We start from the raw sequence: 22078 nt of genomic DNA on the forward strand, positions 1-22078 counted from the left end.
CTGGGCCAGGAAGCAGATTTGCTCCTGGTGCCAAGGGAGGGAAGTGGGCAGGGATGACCATTGGGCAGCAATTCAACTGCATTTTGGGGAGCCATGGAGGGGGAAGGTCATGCACACACATGTTCCAGCAGGAAAATTGAGCCTTTTCTCCTTGGATCTCACACTGGGTCATGTCAGGGCTCATGACATGGGTGGGCACAGACTGGGCATTTCCCATCTCCTTCCCAGCCCTCACTGCCCAAGGGGATGTCCAATGCCTATTGGCAAGGGCAGCTTTGAATACCTTTATAGTACTTCAAAATACTTCCCAGAGTATTTCCATCTCCATGCTTTATGACAAAATGTTTTTCCATTTTCTGTATTTTCCCCCTGCATTTATCAGTTAAAAAGACAACCTAATAAAGCCAAATATTATTTTGTTCTGATTTCAGAAAAAAACCCCAAGAATTCATAATTTATGGAACAAAAGGCAATTGGGAAGACATCACTTGCAAACTGCACTTGGGAATCTCCCCTGATAGAGAGAGGAGAGGTCTGGGTTGGATATTGTGGAAAATTTCTTCCCTGAAAGGTGCTCAAGCACTGGCACAGGGTGCCCAGGAAGGTGGTGGACTCACCATCCCTGGAGGTGTTCAAGAAACAAATATATATGGAAATTCATGATGCAGTTTAGTGAGCTCAGTGGGGTTTGATCAGAGGTTGCACTCGATGATCTTGGAGGTCTTTGCCAACCTTTATAATTCTATGATTCTGCTTTAAGGCTGTTGAGGAGGTGTTGGCTGAAGGTGGAGAGGAAAGCAAGCTGTGGAACGCTGTTAGTGACTGTGCACCAAGCCATCAAGGTGTGTCTTTAGCCAGAAGAGCTTCAAGGAGCATGTTTGGAGCAAGCCCAGCCCTGCCCACAAGGATGCACAGCCAGGACAGAGGCTCTGTTTATTTCAGGGTAGTTCCACCAGTGCTGTGTCCGACAGGGTGGACATTTGTGTGCAGCTGAAAGGCAAACCACGCTCCCAGCATCTGCCAGCTGCAGTTCCTCCACACAGCTTTCTCTTCTGGGTCAGGATCTTGCACCTCTCAAAAGCCAAAGCTGCTTTCCGGGGGTGAAATCTGCCTGGAGGCAGCAGCAGTGGCCATGTGGAGCAGCCAGTGCAGCACCTCACCTTGCTCATCCCCAGGGTCCAAAGCCACAGTTGGGCTGGCTGGGCTGTGCTCATCCCGAGGGATGCTCATGCTGCTGCTCTGTGGCCTGGCAGCATCAGGAGGGGTTTTGGTGAAGGTATCCCCAGGCTGGTGCAGGAGAGGTCCGAGCAGGGAGCCACAGGCCCGGCGGGAGCCCTGCACTAGCGGGCTGCCCCCTCTGGCAGCTGGGAGGCGTAGAGAGCCAGCGTGTGGTGGAGGAACTGGTACTGCTCGCTCGTCTGGATCATCCCACCCCTGCAAGGGAAAGGCAGGGCTCACTGACACTTCACAGACACAGAACCCTGCTCCAGCTCTCTGCTCCCAGGGCACAAACATTCCCGCTGCACCAGCTGTGTCAAGATGCCTCTGAAACAGGCAGCAGAGCAGCCCAGAGAATAGAGGGGTTCAGAAGCATTGCTGGGCTGTTCAAAATGAGATTAGCAGCTGATTTGGTGCTAATTTTCACCTGTACTTCTTGAAAAGTGGCCAGGTGGAGTGTTTCTGGATTTAGTGGCTGAGCAGGAGGGGAGGAGCAGATGGCTGCCAGGTTCACAGCACCTCTCCCTCCCTTGTGTCCTCAGCTCAGAGCTACAACAGCTCTGACTGCAGAACCAGCCTGGGACTGGAAATTGTTTGCTACCCACACACCTGCTTCTCCCAGCTACCTGTCTGGTTTCCAGCAGAAATCGTGCCTGTGCCCCTTGGGATGCCCATGCCCATGTCTCTGCCACATCCCTCCCCCAGCCCTGCTGTCAGGCTGGCACCCAGCAGGGAGCCCCCTGCCCGGTGTACCCACCTGTCTATGCGCAGATGGCACACGATGCCCAGGATATCCACCTCCCCCGTGTCCTGCAGCTGCTGGCACCCGATCCTGGTGGCAATGAAGCAGCCGGTGCGGCCGATGCCCGCGCTGCAGGGCAGACACAGCTGTGAGCACCCTCAGCACCCACTGCCTGTGCTGGAATTGCTGAGCTGCTGCACTCCTGGATTGGGATCTCTGCCTAGAGGGATGCTGGGTCCTGGCCCCAGCTGCCAGACCAAGGTTCTGAGCCAGGCCCCAAATCCATGGGCTGAGGTCGCTCTGCCATGGCAGGGAGCTCTTGCTGTCTGGCACAGAAGGCTGAGGCTGCTCTGCAAGCACAAAACTAGTCTGTGCCCATCCTTGTGCAGTGCAGGGGGCTCTGCAGCCCCTCCCCTCCCAGCTGGGCTCTAACCCCAGCAACACCTTTGCACTCAGCCTGCAGCAGTGCATGCTGCATGTTCCCTAGGGACAGCTGGGCGCTGTGCTCCACTGTCCCCAGATTCACTCAGCAAGGAGAGAACAGGCAGAGGCCACCTCCCGCAGGAGGGTTGTCCTGGAACATGGCTCCACATCCAAGCCACAGGCTATGCTGGGTGGCACAGGCAGCAGGAATGGGTCAGGTTCAAAGGGACCAACCACGGAGTCACCTAGTTCCTACTCCCTGCTCAAGCAGGACCTTCCAGAGCTGGAGCTGTGGGTGTAGGGTAGGGCTGGTGGCTGAGTCCCAATGCAGACCCCTCCTGCTCCCACCCTGCTGGACCCCAGTGCAGGATATGCCACTCTAATGCCACCATTGAGCTGCCAGGACAGCTCTGCTGTGGGTGGCTGTGCCCTGGGATTTCTGCACCACCTGGGACCTGTGTGTGACAACTCACAGGGGATTGACCCTGGACAGAACAGACAGGGCTCAGTGAGGTGCAAGCTCTTACCTGCAGTGCACCACGATGGGCCCTGGGCTGGCTGCAGTCTGCAGAGCCTCCTCCACCTTGGCCACCAGGTGCAGCAGGGGCTTGGCTGACTCAGGTGTCTGCTGGTCCGGCCAGGAGGGGAAGAGGATGTGCTTGACCTTGCGGCATTCCTTCCCAAGCTTCTCCAGCACAGCACAAAGAAAAATGGGGATGTGAGGGCATGGGCCAGATGAAATGGGGAGTTCAGCTCAGCAGAGCTCAAGCAGCCTGCACCCATCTCAGCCACTCTCCTCCTGAATCCCTCTTCGAGCCTCTGCCAGACATGAGGGAGAGACCCCAGGGCCAGAGCCAATGGATGTGTCCCATCCCAGAGGATGAGAACAGATGCAGAGTGTTCAAATACTGTCCCAGAGTCCAGGCACAGCAAGCCAGATCCTCTGGCTGGTGTCAGCTCAGGGTGAAACAGAGAGCCCAGTGACACAGTGCAAAAATACCAGGCTGGTGCTGCTCTGCCCAGCTGACCCTTCTCCTCTGCACCCCAGGGCTGGCTCCTGCTCCCTCCCAGCCTCCCCAGGCTCTGCACACCCCTCCTCTGGCAGGGCCCTCCTGAGAATCATGAACCCTCCTCTTTCATGTCACAGAGCATTGCCATCTCACCAGAGATGCCAGGGGTGCCAGGGGCACTGCTGGGCCCCAGGTGCTCCCTCTGTGCCCCCAGGATGAGGCTCAGACCCACCTGGATGGAGAGGTCCCGCACCACGTACTCCATAGACTCGCTCACTGCCTGGACATGGATGGTGAAGGGGCCGTAGGTGCCCTCCTTCTCAGGCCAGTAGTGGACACATTTCTGGAGAACAAGGCAGGTTTGTGGCTGTGGAGATGCTCAAGGCACCCAAGGACCCTCCTCGAGGACGTTTGAACTGTGCTTGAGTCAGTGCTCTTGGGAGGGATCCTCACCTTGGGGGCGGTAGGGGAGTGGGGAAGGTGGAGGTAAAGTGGTACAAAGGGAAAGCAAAGAAAGGATGGATCCCTATCCCTGCACCCTCTCCCATGCCCTGCCCTGGCTTTCAGGCCCCAGGGATGTGTATCCCTGCTCAGCCCAGGAAGCTTCCAGACACAGTAGGACCCAGGGCACAGGGAGAGAAGGGAGAGAAGGGAGCAAGGACATGCCAAGGAAAGCATTTCCAGCTCTCAGTTCCCCCAGGCAGGTGCTGTTGGCTCCCATCCCAGAAGCAGAAGCAGTGAGCAGCAGTGCCCTCTCCCCTGGGCTGGATCCCCTGGCTGAGAGCTCTCAGCCCAGGCAGAGCTCTGGGGGGCCAGAGGGCACTGCTGCCCACTGCTGCTGCCCCATCCCTAGGGGCTGCCCTAAACCCTTTATCCAGCTTTCACCCTTTATTATCCGGCTGGTAAAGAGAGCCCAGAGCACACAGCAATGAGGAGGAAAACCAGATAGGGCCAAGGCTGCAGCCCTGGGGATCTCCTCCTCCACTTGTGATTCATCACGGAACCCTCTGAGACAGAAGCACAGTGAGTGGGTGCACGGCCCCACATGTGGCCTCACACAGCCCTCTGCTGCCATCAGCACCCCCTCCCGCTGTGCCCAGGGCTGGGCAGGCTCCCTGGTACCTCCTTGCGCTCCTGCAGCTCGGTGATCATGACGATGAGAGGCGCCTCCTCCTGCCACACCATCTGCCAGAAGTCGCTCACGGTGTTCAGCAGGGGGCCCTGTGTGGCGATGTACTCCCGGGGCCGGCCCGCGTAGCCCTGCCGAGCACAGCCTGTCAGGGACCGGGCCACCCTGAGGGCACCCTGAGGGCAGCGGGGCTGTGCCCAGCTCACTCCAGCCCCCACCACGCTTTTCTCCTCTATGCTTCAGAGGCTGAGCTGCACGTGCTGTTTCCTTCTAAACCTGTCCTTAAAATGCTTTTACAGATCTGCTGAGGAGCCACCAGGCATCCTCCCCACCCCACTGGTCCCATCTCCAGGAGCAAGTCCATCCTAGCACACCCAAGATCACTATCAGTGTGACATTAGCTGATGGATGCCTTGGCAAGGCAAAGCTCACACAAGGAGTGCACTCCTCACTGGGGGAATTTCCACAGAGACAAACAGGAATCTCTGCTTTACAGCTCCAGGCATCCTCTGCCTCCAGACATTTCTCATGGTATAAAATTGCCAAAGGTATGGAAAATCCAGGCCTTGCCAGCAATCTATTAATGCTTTGGTCTCACAAGAAGTCGCACTGGCCCAGCTAAGAGACAGGAATATTTTCAGGAACATTTTGCAGAGCCCTAATTTCATGCCTTAAAATGATTTATTTTTCCTAGGAAAAGTGATTTTCCAATCAAGAGTGTCATTCCCTGGGGGTGTCAACCCTGGGAATTCCACCTTCCCCCCACAGCCATGCTCAGAAACATTTCATGGAACACCTCAGCAGGAAGAGCATCAATCCCAGGTGGGGCTGATGTGATCAAACACCTGCAGAGCCCTCCCAGATTCCTGTGCCTCCCAGGCATGCCCAGGCAGGCTGGCGTGCCAATTTTCTGATGTGCCCACAAATTCCTGCACTGCTACACCTCTGAGGAGGCAAGGGGAAGGAAGGGTCAGGAAATACCAGCTGCACACAGGGGAGAGTGGGCACAGGTGTGTGCAGGTGTGTGTGCCACAGGGATGGGCAGTGCTTGTGCATTGCCGGCAGTCAGGTGAGACAGGGGGAATGCAACAAGAGATTTTGGAGTTCTGGATGCTGAGAGTTTTAAACTTTCTGTGCTGACAAACTCTGACCCCCAGGAGAACACTGTGTTTGACTTGGGCGTGTAGAGAGAGCTTCCAAAGCTGATTGATAGCACTAGGACAATGTGTTCAGTTAGAAGTGTGTGATTTCACTGAGTAGAAAATTTAGAGTTTTAGAATACAATAATATATACATAACTAAAATGGACTACAATAATATATATATATATAACTAAAATAAACTAGTTTTAAACCAGTTACTGGTCCTTATTCTTCACTTTCTTCTTTGTAAGTGTTAGTGTTTTGTAATTAGACAAAAAAGCCCACACTGTGGACTTTGAGTAATCATTTGAGTTATTGAGCTAAAAGTGAAAATAATTTAGGTGTCATTTCTTAATGAAATAGTTTAACCTTAAAAGACCTTGTAAAGAAAATCCCAGCATTCCTGGGTGTCCCACACCTAGGATGTAGGGACAGGGTGGCAGTGTCACCTGCTGTGCAGCTGCCAGGCTGCCTCAGGAACACACAGCTCCTCTGCTGCCCGTGGGCAAACTGTCCCTGCAGCTCCCAGCAGCTCTGGGCACAGTGCTCCTGTCTCAGGGAGCTTTCACCCTCCCTGCTGGGTGCTGCTTGCTGCTGTGGGTCTGAGCCACAAACAGCACCAGAAGAGAAATGCTCCTGACTGCCCTCCTGACAGCTCCACCTCCCAGGGGTTTGTGTGTCATCCCAGCCAGCACTTCTTGTGGGCTGCTTGTCCACATCCTGCTTTCCCTCATGGCTCACTCACAGCACCCAGAGTCCCCCTCTGCTTTTCTGGCCCTGGGCAGCCCCAAGGGCTGGGTGCTGCAGTGAGATCAGTGGCTCAGCCAGAACCTGCCCCAAGGGCAAAGCTGGTACCTGGCTCACAGAGATCCCATTCTGACAGAGACTGCAGCCTGGAAAGGTTTGCACAGGGATGGAACCAAAACTAAATTGTCTATGTAACACTCTAGGGTCTGGGGATTTCTCAGTCTCTGGAAAAGAACCCACCATGTGCTAAGCATAAGCCACACCCCATTTTAATTAGCTACCTTCCTGGGAAATTGCAGCAAGCTCCCTGAGCAGAGAGGAAGTCCCAGGATGAGTGAGGTTTGAGGATCTCTGAGCTGCCATAACCTGCTGACACAGCTTGCCTCCCATGCCTTTGCCAGACAATGGGCCAGTGTGTGAGGAGCAGATGGAGAAGCCACTGCCAGGGAGCCTTTTGGGGTGTTCAGTGTGCCCAGGAGCTGAGAGCAGCTCCCTTGTGAGACTCTCCCACCACAGGAGCAGTGTGTCTGCCCTGTGCACATGGAGCCACATCTCCAGCTCCAGCAGGGGTGGTAAGTTAAACCTGCAGCCGCAGGGCAGCCACAGGAGAGCAGGTGGCAGTGCCCCAGCATGTGTGACCAGTGTGGCACCTGCAGCCTGATGCCCTGAGAGCCCTGGGAGGAGAGGACACTCACTGTGATGTAGTTGGCATTTATGTAGCTGTCTTCCTCCTGGCTCCCAGCCCTCCTGAGGCAGACCCGGCTCTCAGGATCTGAAAGATGTCACAGGTCTCACCCAAGGGACTGATCTTGCCCATCCTCCCTCCTCCACCCCAGGGGCTGGAGCCTGAGTCCTCCTGCTCCATGCCATGCCCAGAGCTGTCTGCACCCTCCCCCAGGCCTGTTCTTGTCCCACTTCAGCCTCACTCCCCTGGCAGGGCACAGCCCAAACCTGCAGGTGCCAGAGTGAGCAGGTGGGGTGACTCACCTGCAGTGATCCCCAGGACATCCACAGAACCTTAAAAGATTTTCTAAAGAAAAAACCCAGCATTCCTGGGTAATCAGAGCCCAGCTGTGCCCCTCCACAACTCCCTCAGCCTTTACCCTCCCAGGACCATGCCCCTGGGACATGGAAGGCCCCAGGAGTGCTGCACACCTGGGTAGGAGCAGCTCCCCAGGTACTCCAGCACTGTGCACACCCCTGCAACACAGGCAGCAACAGCACCCAGGGGTGCCCACCCCAGTGCCAGGGCTGCTCTGAGCCACCCCTCACCCACAGGCAAATACTGGCAAAGGGACACAGTGGCACCTACTGGGGAGAATGGTTTTGTATCTGTCCTTGAAAGCACGCCCAGGGATTTCCAGCTCCTCCGGACTCACGAAGTTGGGTGGGATTTTCTGCAGGGGGAGAAAACAGCCATGAGGAAAAGGCCATTGCTGCCACTCATGTCCCCTGGTGGTGGCACACCTGGCTGCCCAGCAGAGCAGAGCTGGCCCAGGGGCATCAGCAGAGATGCCAGCTCCTGGGATGAGTCCTGGCTTTACTCCAGCTGTGGTGGGACTCCTTCCAGAGAGGCAGTGCTGGGAGAAGAGCACAGCATGGCAGGGCAGGACAGGGTTTTGCAGGGACCCCAACAGGACACATGCGCACCAGGGACCAGGTGGGACCTGGGCACCCCTCCCCTGTCTTCCCACACCTCCTGCCCTCCCCCTGGGGCTGTGGGGCACAGCTGGGCTCAGAGCCCAATGTTCAGCCCCACCACTGCCAGCCCCTGGCACCCCTCCTGCGAGGAGGGATAGGGAAAATCATGATCATCGCACCGAGAACTCCTCCTGGAGCTGTGCCAGACTCTGGGCGTGCTGCTGGAGCTCCTGTTTCCTCAGCACGTGGCTGGATGTCCTCAGAAACTTCAGTGTGATGTCCCGTGGCGTGCAGACCGGCTGGATGGGCTCCACGTTCCCCAGAGAGCTCATATCCAGCACTAGTGACACATTGGAGCCCCTCCTGCAAGGCACAGGGTCCCTGGCTGACCTACTGCTACCCTGGGACAGAAGGACAGCCCACCCCACTGCATCATCAGCTAAAACCACCCCACACTGAGCAAAGGGCAGATGGAGACCCCAGCAGACTGAGGAACAGGAGCTAGCTGAACATTTTATGATTGATAGCTGAACATTTTGCCTTTCTGCTGGGAAGAAAAGTCCCCTGAAGGACTGAAGGTGTTGGGATTTATCCTGAGCTGCCTTCACACTCAGAGCTGGCAGCTGCAGGCAGAGGGCTGGCAAAGGAGTGTCACGGGAGCCCTGGGATGAGCAGTGCCATGGGTACCCCGAGGCACACTCACCTCTCCTGGAGCCGCACGTGCTTCTTGGCAGGGGGACTGGGCTTCTCTGCCTTGTCCATGTCCTCTGCAGCTGCCTGAGCTGCCAGGCTGCCCCTATGAACTCTGGAGCACACCAAGCAGGCTTGGACCATGCTGCAGCAAGCACAGAGCCCTCGTCCTGAAGCACAGCAGGGCAACACAGGGGGGACTCAGCTCCTGGGAGAGCATGGAGCCATCAGAGGAGAAGCAGCTGGAAAAGAAAAGTCAGATGTGAGAGACACCACAAGGCTGGATGGAGCCCCCATGATGGTCTGCGAGCAAGGATGGATTTTAAGTGCTCAGTTGTCCTGGAAGCAGGACCCCCAGCCCCTGTATGCAGGCAGATATCCTGGAGAGCTGCCAGCACAGTCACCCTCCCTGCAGCACTGCAGCCCACACTGGTGACCAAGGCACGGCACCAAGGGCCACCTGCCTCCCCTGAGGGGAGGACACCCACTCTGTGGTGGCAGGCACAGCCTGGCCTGGGGGAGCCCCAGATGCTCTCCACCTCCATGGAAGCACATGCCCTGTGTTCCCAGCCCTTCCCCATCACATCCCCCTGCTTCATCCTGGGGACATGGTGGGGACTGGGAGCTGGAATGTCTGAGCACAGCAGTGCTCAGCAGGTGACATGAGGTGGCTGTAGCCACTGCACAGAGCCTGGCCATCTCCTGCTGCAGGGACACACAGACCAGGCACCCTCTACAGCCCCATGGCCCTGGGACAGCCTCCTCCGTACTGCAGGTCACAGAAACTGTCGAGAGGAAACTGCTTTATCTGGGTCGTTGAGCAAAAGGCCATGGGCAGCCCAGCTGGGGAAGGTGCCAGACATCCTCCTTCACCAGGGCTGGGGAGGTGCAGGTGATGCTGACTCACCTCTGGGCACAGTTCCTTATGGTGCAGGCAGCGCCCTGGGATCCTGAGCCTCCTCCTCACCCCCTGAGCCTCCTCCTCATCCCCTGCTTCCTCCACGAGCAGGAGACAGACCCAGAGACAGGGAATGATGCAGAGTCAGAGCTCTTGGGGGGCAAAGAGTGGGATCCCAGGCAGCCATCTGCTCAGGGAGGTTTTGTGGAGAGCTGGTGTTCCACGTGGTGGTTGGGAACACAGCTGGGGCAGGAGCTGCTGCCCAGGATTCCCTGCTGCCCAGTGGCATTTCTGAGAGTGGCAATGCCACCACTGCCACTCACACCATCCCCATGTCCTCAATGCAGGCAGGACAAGAGCAGCTGCTGACCAGAGACAGCCCAGGCTCACATCCCAGTCTGGCCAGGAACACCTGAGATATGCCAGGGAAGCACCTCAGCTCCCATGGCCTGCCCAGCATCCTGGCCTCCATGGCGCTGCCATCCACACACAGATGCCCACCACCCTGGCACAGGCCTGGCACTGCCTGGGGGCTCTCCTGCCCAGCCTGGTGCCCTGAGGGCTTTCCTGCCCAGCAGCCTGGCACTGCCTGGGGACTGCCCAGGGGCTCTGCTGCCCAGCCTGGGGCCCTGAGGGTGCCCTGGGGGCTCTCCTGTCCTGCTTGGTGCCCAGGGGCTCTCCTGCCCAGCCTGGTGCCCTGAGGGCTGCCTACCTGCTGCCCTGCCGTGAGGGCTCCTCGGTCCTGCTCCTGGCCCAGGCCTGTGGGCACGGCACGCTCGGCCTGACAGCACGGTTTGAAAGTGTTCAGGAAGCCGCTTATCAAAGGAGCTGCTGCCTCTGCTGCTTCCTCTCCCTCCTTCTCCCCCACCCCGGCAGCCGCCCACACACATACCGGCCACAGCTCCGCAGCTCGGCCCGGCCCGCCCGGCCCTGCTCCCCCCGGCCCGCCTGCCCCGGGCACGGCCCGGCCTCCCCGGAGCCCCGGCGGGCTCCACAGGAGCTCCATAGGGCTGTGGGGTGAGCTCGATGGGCTCTGTGACACGCCATGGCCACCCTGGAGGATAGAGGGATGGGCAGGAGCCAGCCATGAGGGCAGGAGGTGTGAGGCGGGCTCCTTGGCATGGTGAAGTGGGGCTGCTCTGGGCGCACCACAGCCCCTCAGGAAGCCAGGGTGAATCCTCCCATGGTGCCATGAATCCCTCCATGCTGCCATGAATCCTCTCATGCTGCCATGAATCCCCCCATGCTGCAGTGAATTCCCCCCATGCTGCCATGAATCCCCCCATGCCTGCTGTCCTCTTGCTCAGGCCATGCCCTGGCTGTTCCCGATCCCCCTGGAATGTGCCAGGGCTCACTCAGTGCCTCCCACCCTCCATGCCTGCCCGTGTGCTCCTTGTGCCACCCCACCATCCCAACCCCTGCCCACGTGGGGACAGCCCTCTGCACCCACGACCACCCCTGGGTACCTCAGGTAGGACAGGTGGGCTCTCCCTCCCCAGCAGGGAAGGGCAGGGGTGGATTTGGGGTCGCAGGTCCCTGGGCCTGGCTCAGGTAAGCCAGGTCTGCCCCTGGGGCACTGCACATCCTTCCTGACACATCCCCACTGCTCTTCCTGTTTGCTCGTGCCGGGCTCTGCAGCTTCCTTCCTCCTCAGCCCCCACCCCGCTGTGCTGCAGCAGCTCCTCCTGCACCCCAACAGCCCCACAGACCCCAAACCCTTCCCTGTGTCTGCTCCAAGGGCTGCTCTGGCCACAGCCACCCCAGCCCAGCTCACTGAGGTGACTGTGCTGTCACCTTGCTGGAGAGCTGCGTGTCTTTGCACACCTGTGTATTTGCAGGTGTGCCAGAACAGCTTCCCTGGGCAACCCTGCCAGTGCCACCCATTGCCGCCCCGTGCCACCTGAGGGCTAGGACATCAGAAGGCCCAAGCACCAGAGCAAAGGGCAGGGCTTGGCCAGCAGCAGAACAGCCTTATCCTGCAGAAAAAGCCACCAGCACCTCTGTCTTACCTGCAGATCCTAGAATGGCCAGAGGATAGACTGAGGAATTCTCTGTGCCCTTTGTGGGATGGAAGAACACATCTGTAAGGCCTAGAGACAGCCCCATCACACACTGCTCTTTCTTCCCACTGTCCCTGACAGAGCTCAGTGCTGGGATGACCAACACTGAGGCACTAAACAAGGTGTCTGCAGAAACTTGCTCCCAGTAGGAACCAGAACAAACAAACAAGGATCTATGCTGGAATAACAGGCTGCCAGACATGCAGAGACTTTCTGAGACTGGGACTGGGTCTGTGCTCTAAGTGTGGAGGGCACCTCTCCCATCTGAGTGGCTTTGAGTTCAAGGGGTTCCTGAGGATAGAGTGTCTCAGGTTGGAAATGAGGGTGTGTGTTCTATCACCATCTGTCAGAGCTGGGGGCAGTTCTCTGCTGTTCATGGGACAGTTTTTTCTTTATCTCTCCCACAGCCAATCCTCCCTCTAGGAGATCTCTGCTATCCATGGCCAGTGAGTGTCCCTGCAGGGCTGATCCAATTCCAGCATCCCATGGGGAGATGCTCCGCCCAGGGGAGGAGCCAAGCATTCCTACCTGGATCCAATCTGAGCCTGGCACAGCACAGCAGCCTTTGCCCCCTGCATTGCCAGAGGAGCAGCTTTCTGCTGCCCTGCATGGCCAGAGGGAGCCCGGGCCCATCTGCAGCAGCCCTGGAGCTGCAGAGGAAAACTCCCCCCTTGTGCAGGATCCCTGCTGCAGCAGAGCCACAGCTGGCACTGCAGGAGGGCTGAGCCCCCATGGGATGGGGCTGGGACACCACCCTGACACACAGGGGGCAGGGACTGTTCTGATTTTGTCAATGGGGTTTTGTTTGTTTGTTTGTTTGTTTGTTTGTTTGTTTTTACTATTGCATTCGTATTTTCATTTTCCTGATAAAGAACTGTTATTCCTACTGCCATATCTTTGCCTGAGAGCCCCTTAATTTCAAAATTGTAATAATTCAGAGGGAGGGGGTTTACATTTTCCACACCTGCAGGTGTCCCTGGTCACTCATCAGTGCTCATCCCTGCTGGTGGGCAGAGACCTCAAGCAAGGAACTTCTGACATGCCCTCCCTCCTTCCATTCCTTTCCCTGGAATGCACCTGCCTGGAGCAGAATGCTGCCAGCTGGCTCCTCCTGAGGGACCCTGGCTGGGCTCACAGAGGGGTCTGAGCAGTGGAGAGCAGAGAGCTGGGGGATGCTCTGGCCAGGACTGTGCCTTTCGTGTGCAGCCCTGCTTGTCCCATGTCACATCACAAGCTCTGCAGCATTGGAGCAGAGCTGCTGGATCCTACAAGCAGGGACTGCTGGGGCCAGGGCACACCTGGCTTTGAGGGGAGACAATGTCCAGGCTGGGGGCAGATCCCAGCCCAGGGTCAGTTTGCTGTAAGGACAGGACCAGGACACCAGGACAGCCACTGCAACCTGGTGTGAGTAAAAAGGAACATGACAGTGTCCAGGAGCAAAATCCAGCAGGGGATGGGAGGAAGCAGCACTGAAGGAAATGGCTCCAGGCAGGTCACTGCTGTGCCCCTCACCTTCCTGCCTCCCTCCCGTGAGGTCCCAGAACAGGAACATCCCTTGTCCCCCAGCATTCCTTCCTGCTCTGACCTTGGTGGCAGTGGGGTGTCAGGGGTGATGCCCAGAGTGGTGCTGGGAGGGTTGGTGATGGAGGGATGCGCATGGAGGGAAGAGTCCCAGCTGTTACCACACCAGCCATTCACCCTGACCCAGCCAGTGAAGTGCCAGACATGGGATCCCCTGTGTCCTCTGTCCATGGACATCTGTGCATTAGGATTATCTGTTGGGATGTTAGGACTCAAGAGTTCTGTGGCACAGTCTCAAGGGCCTTGAAGAGTCCTTATAGGTATGGCTTTACTTTCAGCAAGATATGGGGTCCCTATGGAGTTGGTGCTCTGGAAAGGAACATCTGAATTTATCCCTGGTACTTGCTGTTTGTTCACTTGCATTTTAAAACTCCCCTTCCATGGGGTCATCTTGCACCTCTGGCCATAATTTCATAACCAGTTCCCTCTGTGCAAAGAGCACCTTCGAGCTCCAGACTGGGACCTGTTTTCCCACTGATGACCAGCCAATCCTTATGCCCATTTCTGCCCTCCAGCCTCGTGGGCATGGGCTCTCTCACCCAGCCTCCCTGCCCTGATCCACACCCCAGCACCTCTCTCCCCTCATCCTGTCCTCACAGCACTGCAGCCCCAAAGTCACCTCAGCACTGCCAGCTCAGTGGCAATGCTGGCACCCAAAGCACAGATACTGCCCAACAATTTCACTCCCCAGGGCTGCCAACCACACCTCGGCTTTGTCCCACCAGGCCCCATCACCTCTGGGTCCGGCTCTCAGGAAGGGATGGTTCTGCTTCCGTAGGCACGGCTGGCAGTCAGGATGTCCTGCAGGCTGCTGGAAATGAGCCCATCTCCTCCGCTGCCTGAACATCGCTCGCAGGCTTGAAGGTGAAGCAGCTGCCTGGGGACGGAGCAGGCTGTGTGCCAGCTGCCGCCAGGGCACAGGAGGACGAGGAGGAGGATGAGGACGGTGCAGCCATGCCGAGCATCCCGCAGAGCCGCCCGGGGGCAGCGAGCCTTCGGCCCCTCACCTGTGTCCGTGTCCCCCGCCCGCCGGCCCGGGCACTGCCCGGGGGCTCAGGGCAGCAGCCCCGCCGATGGCTCCTCCCGAGAGCGGCTTCTCGCTGCTCCAGCGTCCTCCAGGGCAGCGCGTTCCCAAGGACAGCCCCGGCAGGAGCATCCTCCGGGCGGGCTGCGGAGCTCAGAGCTCAGCGCTCAGCGCTGCCTGCGAGCCCGGAGCCCCGGCATCCCACCGGGACCGGGCTGATCCCGGCGGATGCGCGACCTTTCCCCGTGGCCGGTGCCGCTCTGGGCAGGGTTTGCTCCTGTGCTGTGCCTGGCTGGAGCTGGCAGCAATTATGGAATGGCTGGTTCGTTTTGCCAAGGCACTGCCGCTGATGCTGCCTGCCGTCTCCTCAAGGAGAATCAGAGGAAGAGTTTAGGACCTGGATTTCCTGCTTAACTCTGGATTGTTTTCTTTGAATCACTCGGTTTGTTCAGCCTACAGAAGAGGAGACTGAGGGGAGACCTCGCTGAGCTCTTCAACATCCTCATGAAGGGCAGTTCCAGTCTCTGCTCTCTGTGACCAGGACAAGAGGAAACAGCTGGATCCAGTGTCACAGGAGGTTTAAATGATTAAAGGAAAAATGTTTTCACCCGGAGGATGGTTGAGCACTGGAGTGGGATCCCCTGGGTAGTGGTCACAGCTCCAGACCTGTCTGAGCTCCAGGAGCATTTGGACAAAGCTCTCAGACATGGTGGGATTGTTGGGTGTCTGCAGGGCCAGGGGTTGAACTTGATAACCCTGATGGATTCCTTCCAGCTCAGCATATTTTATGGTTCTATGACTGCTGAGTGGAACCATGTTTGGTTTCTGGAACTAGATACTCTCCTGTATCTCCTGCAAACAAGCTGAGCTTTCCTCCAAATTTGCCAACAGAGCAGCAGAGCTGGGCTGCACCAGCACCAGCACCACTGGGATGGGCTAACACTGATACAGAGCTGGTGCTGCTGTGGACTAAAGAAGGTGCCTTGGCATGGGAACAGTTCCCCTGGGAAAGGCGATCTCCAGAGTGAAAGTGCCTTATATCAGCTTGGTTTGTTCCTCTCCTCATGTGGGAAGAAACTCCTCCTGTTCATTTTACAGTGTAGTACTGTTCCTGAGGCAGGTGTATAGAATCAGGAAATAATAATAAATAATACATAGGAAATAATAATGAGGTATATAATCAGGAAATGACAGAAACATTAAGGTTGAAAACTCCCTCTAAGATCATTAAGTCCAACCATTAAATGACGAGTGCCATGTCCGCCACTAAATTGTGTCCCCAGGGGGTGAGGGTAAAGGAGATCTAAGCCTGGACATGGGACCAGTCCTCAAAGGTGCTGAGACTTTGACACTCTAGCCAACAAATGCCAATGGAGAAGCCACAGAGGGCCAGCAAGGGCCACAGAATGACCTGGTTACCAGGACAGCCTGCTGGGGACACACCTGTGGCAGCACCTGGCTCATCCATGTGTCACTTGGGCTTGTCCTGTGCTTTCCTGGGTGCCTCCAAGAGAACTGTGCTTTTAGAAATGCTGTCAGGAAAATGCTGTGTGCTTTGGTTTTCCTTGGGGAGTGAGCTTGCTTGGACACCTGTGGGCTGGCTAGGAGGCACACACATCCTCTTGGGAGGCTCCAGGACACAGAACTGCCTGCTAAAAAAGGCTCCCAGGAAAAGGACACCCCCCAGCTCCTCTCCATCCTCACAGCACACAGGGCAAAGCAGGTCTTGTGGGAATCTTTAAAATTAGAAGGTTTTTAGAAAGTGCAAAAGGCAGGCATCAGAGACAGCAGAACTGCAGTTAGAGCTAAGCAGCAGCCATAAGGTTTATCAGCAGAAAAGTAAGGACAAATAGAACAATGGTCTGTGTATTAACACTTGTCTAGAATAACTCCCTAAGCTCCAGAAAAGTTTACCTAGTGAGATATTAGGAAGTTCTAAGCTTAATAATGGAGCTCTGTGCATTATGTTTTAAGGCTTACAAGCAAGTATTGTATTTGAAATAAGCAAGCATTGTTTTAACCAAAGGTACCTGTGCTTATAGTGATTGGATAGAACTACTGTCAATGTGCTTCTGCTTTGTGTGATTGGTCAAAAAACTTATAAAGTGAGTTGTAACATTGAGTTCTTTGTCTGTTGCCTGGGATGTGAGCTGATGGCATCTTCCCATTGTCATAACCATGTAATGAGACTGATGCTGGAAAATAAAACAGCTCAAGACATGTTCCTAGCAGTCCCATTCCATATGTGGTTTGTACAGAGACCCCTGACCAGCAATAGGTCTCGGTGAAAAAGGCACAAAAAGGCCTGAAAGTCCTCAAGATTCATCATGTTATTCCTATCCTGGGTGCCTTGGCATACTGCAGTAGAGTGTTATAGATGTATAATGAGATGATTGGCTCTCATAATTAAGGGATGACTATTGTGTGAATATTAAGAAAAGTTTTAGTGATGTATAGCTATGCTATTGTAGTTCAGATGTCCTCTGTTCTCCCCATAGTTCCCTTTCCCCCCTGTATTGTTGCCATCACACAGCCTGGGCTGTGTAGGACAGGTACAAAGAAGCTGCACATGTGTTCCTTACCTGGGGCAGGTGGGAATGGAAAAGCTTGGTGCTTAGGGGGTGAAGCCTGGCAACACCTGACCCCCAGTCCAGTTACAAGAAAGCAGTCTGCACTGATAAATGGCAAAGAAGAGCTGACTGACAGACTTTGAGAGAGGCCAGGGCTGGCCCCTGCAACCCCCAGGGGTATAAAAGCCTGAGCATCCATCTTGAAGATGAACTGGCCACGTGGTGTCCAAGAGAGCAGTTCCCAGCGCTGAGAGTTTTTCCTTATTTAGTCCTTTGTTGTACTTTCGTCAAGGTTTAATAAACCTTTTCAAACTTTCAAAGTGAGCAGTTGTTTCTCACAAGTGGAACCTTGGCAGCCCAGCTGGCTTTACCCAGCACAGCCCTGTTGGGTTTGCCCGGCTCAGCCTGCTGAGTTTGCCCAGCACAGCCCTGCTGGCTTTGCCCAGCACAGCCCTGCTGAGTTTGCCCAGCACAGCCCTACTGGATTTGCCCAACACAGCCCTGCTGGCTTTGCCCATCAGCCCTGATGGCTTTGCCCATCAGCCCTGCTGGATTTGCCCAGCACAGCCCTGCTGGATTTGCCTATCAGCCCTGCTGGATTTGCCCAGCACAGCCCTGCTGGATTTGCCCATCAGCCCTGCTGGGTTTGCCCAACACAGCCCTGCTGGCTTTGCCCAGCACAGCCCTGCTGGATTTGCCCAGGACAGCCCTGCTGGCTTTGCCCAGCACAGCCCTGCTGGCTTTGCCCAGCACAGCCTTACTGAGTTTGCCCATCAGCCCTGCTGGGTTTGCCCATCACAGCCCTGCTGGGTTTGCCCATCACAGCCCTGATGACTTTGCCCAGCACAGCCCTGCTGAGTTTGCCCATCACAGCCCTGCTGCCCCAGTCCCTGGGCTGCTCCCTCGTGGGGACACCAAGCCTGGTGACCTCTCAGCAGTGCCATTATCAGTGACAGGAAACGAGCTGGGCAGGAGGGGCAGGAGACAGAGCCCCAGAGAGAAAGGAAGCGGTTACAGAGCTGTCACTGCTGCTCTGATGCACGAGGAGCTGCGCCCACGCACCCACGGGCACGGGGAACGGCGCTGCCCTGTGTGATACATGTGATCCAATAATTCCTGCTAAAGCAAAGTGTGAAAAACACCAATAGCTTGTTTTTAAAATGTTTTTAAAATGCTAAGAGTTTAATAGTAATAAAATGGTTTTAAAAATAGTAAAACAATTAGAGTAATAATTATTTGGATAATTTGAATTATGAGACAATAGAAACAACGAGTTACAGACGTCCAGGTATCTTTTTCTGGGCAGCATAATCCTGAAAAAGGACCCATGTTAACAGAGGATTAACCCTTAAAAACAATAACCTGTTGCATATTCATACACTTCATACATGATGCATAAATTCCATTCAAACACAGGATTCTGTCTGGTCAGTGTCAGCTTCTTCCTCCTAATCCTGACGTCATCTTCAGCTCTGAGCAAGGTGGGAAGAAGTTCATTTCTTCTGATAATGGAGCAATAAATTCTTTTTCTTTGAAAGATTCAGGTGTCCTGTGGCTGCTATCTCAGTGTGAGTCCTTTCTTTAGGAAAAAAAGTATCCTACATAGCATAGTTTCTATTTTAACATTATGTTATAACCTAAAACTATATTTAACACACTAGTTAAGAGAATTAATACAGCATAACTTTCTAACACAACACATATAATATTCATTTTAATATTTGAGAAAAGCCAATCATAAAATATGCATTTTTCACAGAAATTAAAACCACAGCATTCTGTGTACAAAGGCAGTGTTGGGCAACAAGCAGTAATAGGCTACATGATAAGAATGGAGATTGCAACACCAGGAGGACTCTGTCCCCAGGGATGAATATTTCAAGGGATTTTCTTCTGTCTGACAAGACCCCAGCAGGAGGCATTTGATAGGCATCATCAGAAATTTGTCCCAGAAAGTTTTCACCTGACAGGATTCCAGCAATTATCCACCAGATCCGGGAAATGTGTCAGGAAGAAAGAAAAAACTACGATAATATATAAAATATGCTAAAATATGCTAAAGAGGAGCCCCTTCCAGAGCCCAAAAGCCTGTATAAAACAGACTCCAGAAATGATATTTTGGAGACCCACAGGGATTTTGGTGTGTTAGAGGCCAAATCCTGAGTCTCCCTGACTCTGGATCACCTGACTCAGAGTCAAATTTCTTGTGGCTTTTTCCAAATTTATACTTTGATGATTTAATACATTTCCTTCATTATTAAGTTGGAGTATTCATTTATAACAGCCTGTTACAGTCAAATTTTCTGGAAAACTCTTTTTGCCCAGGATTTTCTCCTGGGAAGCTGAGAAGCCTCAGAGAAAAAGGAAAACAATAGTTATCTGATTTGTTTCTCCTGTGTTTTGCTCTTTTAGAATATGTTTAGAGATTGTTTACTAACAGGTGGTTATTTCATTAGTTTCATGTGAATTGTTTTGACTTATTGGCCAATTACAGCCAAGCTGTGTTGAGGCTGTGGAAAGAGTCACGAGTTTTCATTATTATTTTTTTAGCCTTCTGTCTGTATCCTTTCTGTATTGTTTAGTTTAGTATTCTTTAATATAATATAGTATCATAAAATAATAAATTAACCTTCTAAAAACATGGAGTCAAATTCAACATTCCTTCCTGCCACGAGGCACCCCACAAATATAAAGCTGCCTTCCTGCAGGCTGGGCTGCTCTGGGGTCTCCAGGGAGGGTTTGTGCTTGTCCTGATTTGAAAGGCACACATTGGAACCCTGGCTGCTGAGAATTTCAGACTTTCTGTGCTGGCAGGCACTGACCCCCAGGAGAACACTGCACTGACCTGAGGCTGTGGAGAAGCTTCCAAAATGGGATGACAGAACTGGAATTCTGGGTGTGCAGTTTGAATAGAAGTGTGTCATATCACAGGGTGGAAAACTTAGAGTTTAAGGTTTTGGAATGTAGTAATATAGGTAAAGAAAGATATAGTAATATAGATAAAGCTTCATCTTATTCTTCATAAGTTTAAGTGGTATTGTAATGTAATGTAATGTAATGAAATGTAATGTATGTAATTAGATAAAAAAGTCCACATTGCAGCCCACACATAGTTAGTTATTAGTAAATTAGTTATTACTAATTAAATATTAATTATTCATTAATTATCAATTACCATTAATTAGTTATTAGTTATTAGTTATTAGTTAGTTTTTTTAAAATAAAAATAATTTAGATGTCATTTCTTAATTAGATGGCTTATCCTTAAAAGGCCTTGTAGAGAGAGAGACAGGGCTCCATTTTTAGTTTGTTAGAGTGAAGTGCTGTAGAACTCAGGGTTTGTGAGACTGTGACAAAGATAAGAACTAATAAACATCTGGGTCCCAACAAAAAATCACACATTTAATCCCGACCCCAGCAAAAAGAATTTAAGGCTTGACAAGCACATATCCTCTTCTAGCCTTTGATAACAGCTAGAAAAGGGCTTAAAATAGCTCACACTCAGCCAGTGTCTGCTGCAGAAAAAGGTGTGGTGAGTCCAGCCAATGGCAAGTTGTGGGAGTTGGATAAACAGAAACTTCTACAGATACTGAAGGATTTGATTTGTTATAAAAGTTATTAACTTAAAAGTTAATAAACTCTCATAAGTTTATTAAAATTATGATAAAGCATATGTGTGTACCTGAGTGAGAAGTCCATTGAATAAAAATAGCAGTTATACAGTATAAATAATTTAAAGTGATGAGATTAATAATAAATAATTAAAAGTGATAACAAAATAAACCCTGTAGCAACTATCTATTAGTTTAAAAAGTTATATATTACCCTATAACAAAGAAACTTGTGACTACTTTAAACTGCAACCAAATGCTTACTCCTTTAAAATCTCACAGCCTCTGAGACTAATATTTATCTAAACGATAAATCATTCTTAACCCAAAAATAAGCCCATCCCTTCATTACTAACAACAACAATAACAAGTGAGTCACTGCTCAGGGGTTAAGATTCTTAACCTTGCTAAGGACAGACTGTACATGCAGCTGCCTGGGGCCAAAGGGCCATGGAGGATGTGCCAGCAGCTTAAATTTTAGGGAAAAAATCTTCACTGAAAGGGTGATCAGACACTGGCACAGGCTGCCCAGGATGGAGACAAGGCAGGTAAATGTGGCTGCTGTAGATGAGTGATGAGATGGTGGCTCTCACAATGGAGGGTGAACATTCTGTGTGTGTTAAGAGAAGTTTTGTAGATGTAGAGTTGTGTTACTGTGATGTGTGCTCCCCCTCACTGTTATCATGGGATGGCCTTGCTGCTCAGGGCATTGGGAGGGTTGGCTCGTTACTATGGCAACACCTGAGCTCCACCCAAGGTGTGAGAAAGTGATCTGCACCCCTGGACAGTAAGGAAGGGGTTAAGTGACAGTAGTCTAGGAGGGGCTGGAGATACAAAACAGGGAGCATCTATTTTGAAGATGAGCACATGGCTGGTAGTCACAGGGGCTCCCAGCGCTATAATTTTTCCTTATTTAGCCCTTTTGTTGTATTTTTTGTTAAAGTTAATTAAACCTTCAAAAATTTCAAAAAGTGAGCAGTCATTTCTCACATGGCGCTTGGGGATGTGGCTTAGTGGTGAGCAGGGCAGTGCTCGGGCACTGGTTGAACTTGGTGATCTTAGAAGACTTTTCCAATCTGAACAGCTCTGTGATGACTTCTCCAACCTGAACAACTCTCTCTTCTTGCATGTGTGAAAAATGCATATTTTATGATTGGCTTTTTGCAAATATTAAAATGAATTTTACATGTGTTATGTTAGAAAGTGATGCTGTATTAATTTTCTTAAGTAGTGTGTTAAATATAGTTTGGGTTATAACATAATGTTCAATTAGAAACTATGCTGTGTAAGATACTTTTTTAAAAGAGAGGAATGAGGTACTCCCAAAGGGCTAGCAGCCACAGGACACCTATATCTTTCAGAGAAAGAGAATTTATTGCTCTCTTATCAGAAGAAACGAACTTCTTCCTGCCTCACTCAGCCCTGAAGACGCCGTCAGAATTAAGAGGAAGAAGCTGGCACTGACCAGACAGAATCCTGTGTTTGAATGGAATTTATGCATCATGCATGAGGTGTATGAATATACAACAGGTTATTGTTTTTAAGGGTTACTCCTCTGTTAACGTGGGTCCTTTTTTGGGCTTATGTTGCCC

The 22078-nt window shown here is 52.9% G+C and overlaps 1 protein-coding gene across 5 annotated transcripts; it reads right to left on the reverse strand.

Moving 5' to 3' along the window:
* Nucleotides 1-920: 920 nt before the first annotated feature.
* On the reverse strand, nucleotides 921-14661 carry PTPN7 (protein tyrosine phosphatase non-receptor type 7). 5 transcript variants are annotated; one of them, XM_064733217.1, is made up of 11 exons: nucleotides 14017-14273; nucleotides 11650-11698; nucleotides 8756-8984; nucleotides 8232-8415; nucleotides 7724-7808; nucleotides 7107-7183; nucleotides 4516-4653; nucleotides 3626-3736; nucleotides 2911-3068; nucleotides 1976-2089; nucleotides 921-1434 (listed from the first exon to the last, which is right to left on the reverse strand). In XM_064733217.1, exons 3-11 carry the CDS (start codon nucleotides 8884-8886, stop codon nucleotides 1341-1343), a joined length of 1092 nt encoding a protein of 363 aa, XP_064589287.1. In that variant the 5' UTR covers nucleotides 8887-8984; nucleotides 11650-11698; nucleotides 14017-14273; the 3' UTR covers nucleotides 921-1340. The 5 variants fall into 5 exon arrangements, with proteins under 5 accessions (XP_064589287.1, XP_064589289.1, XP_064589291.1 ...); XM_064733219.1 differs by lacking the exons at nucleotides 11650-11698; nucleotides 14017-14273 and adding exons at nucleotides 10353-10421; nucleotides 11107-11234; XM_064733221.1 differs by lacking the exons at nucleotides 11650-11698; nucleotides 14017-14273 and adding an exon at nucleotides 14289-14661.
* Nucleotides 14662-22078: the final 7417 nt, after the last annotated feature.

This window comes from Zonotrichia leucophrys, chromosome 26, assembly GCF_028769735.1.
Source record: "Zonotrichia leucophrys gambelii isolate GWCS_2022_RI chromosome 26, RI_Zleu_2.0, whole genome shotgun sequence".
NCBI classification, from domain to species: domain Eukaryota; kingdom Metazoa; phylum Chordata; class Aves; order Passeriformes; family Passerellidae; genus Zonotrichia; species Zonotrichia leucophrys.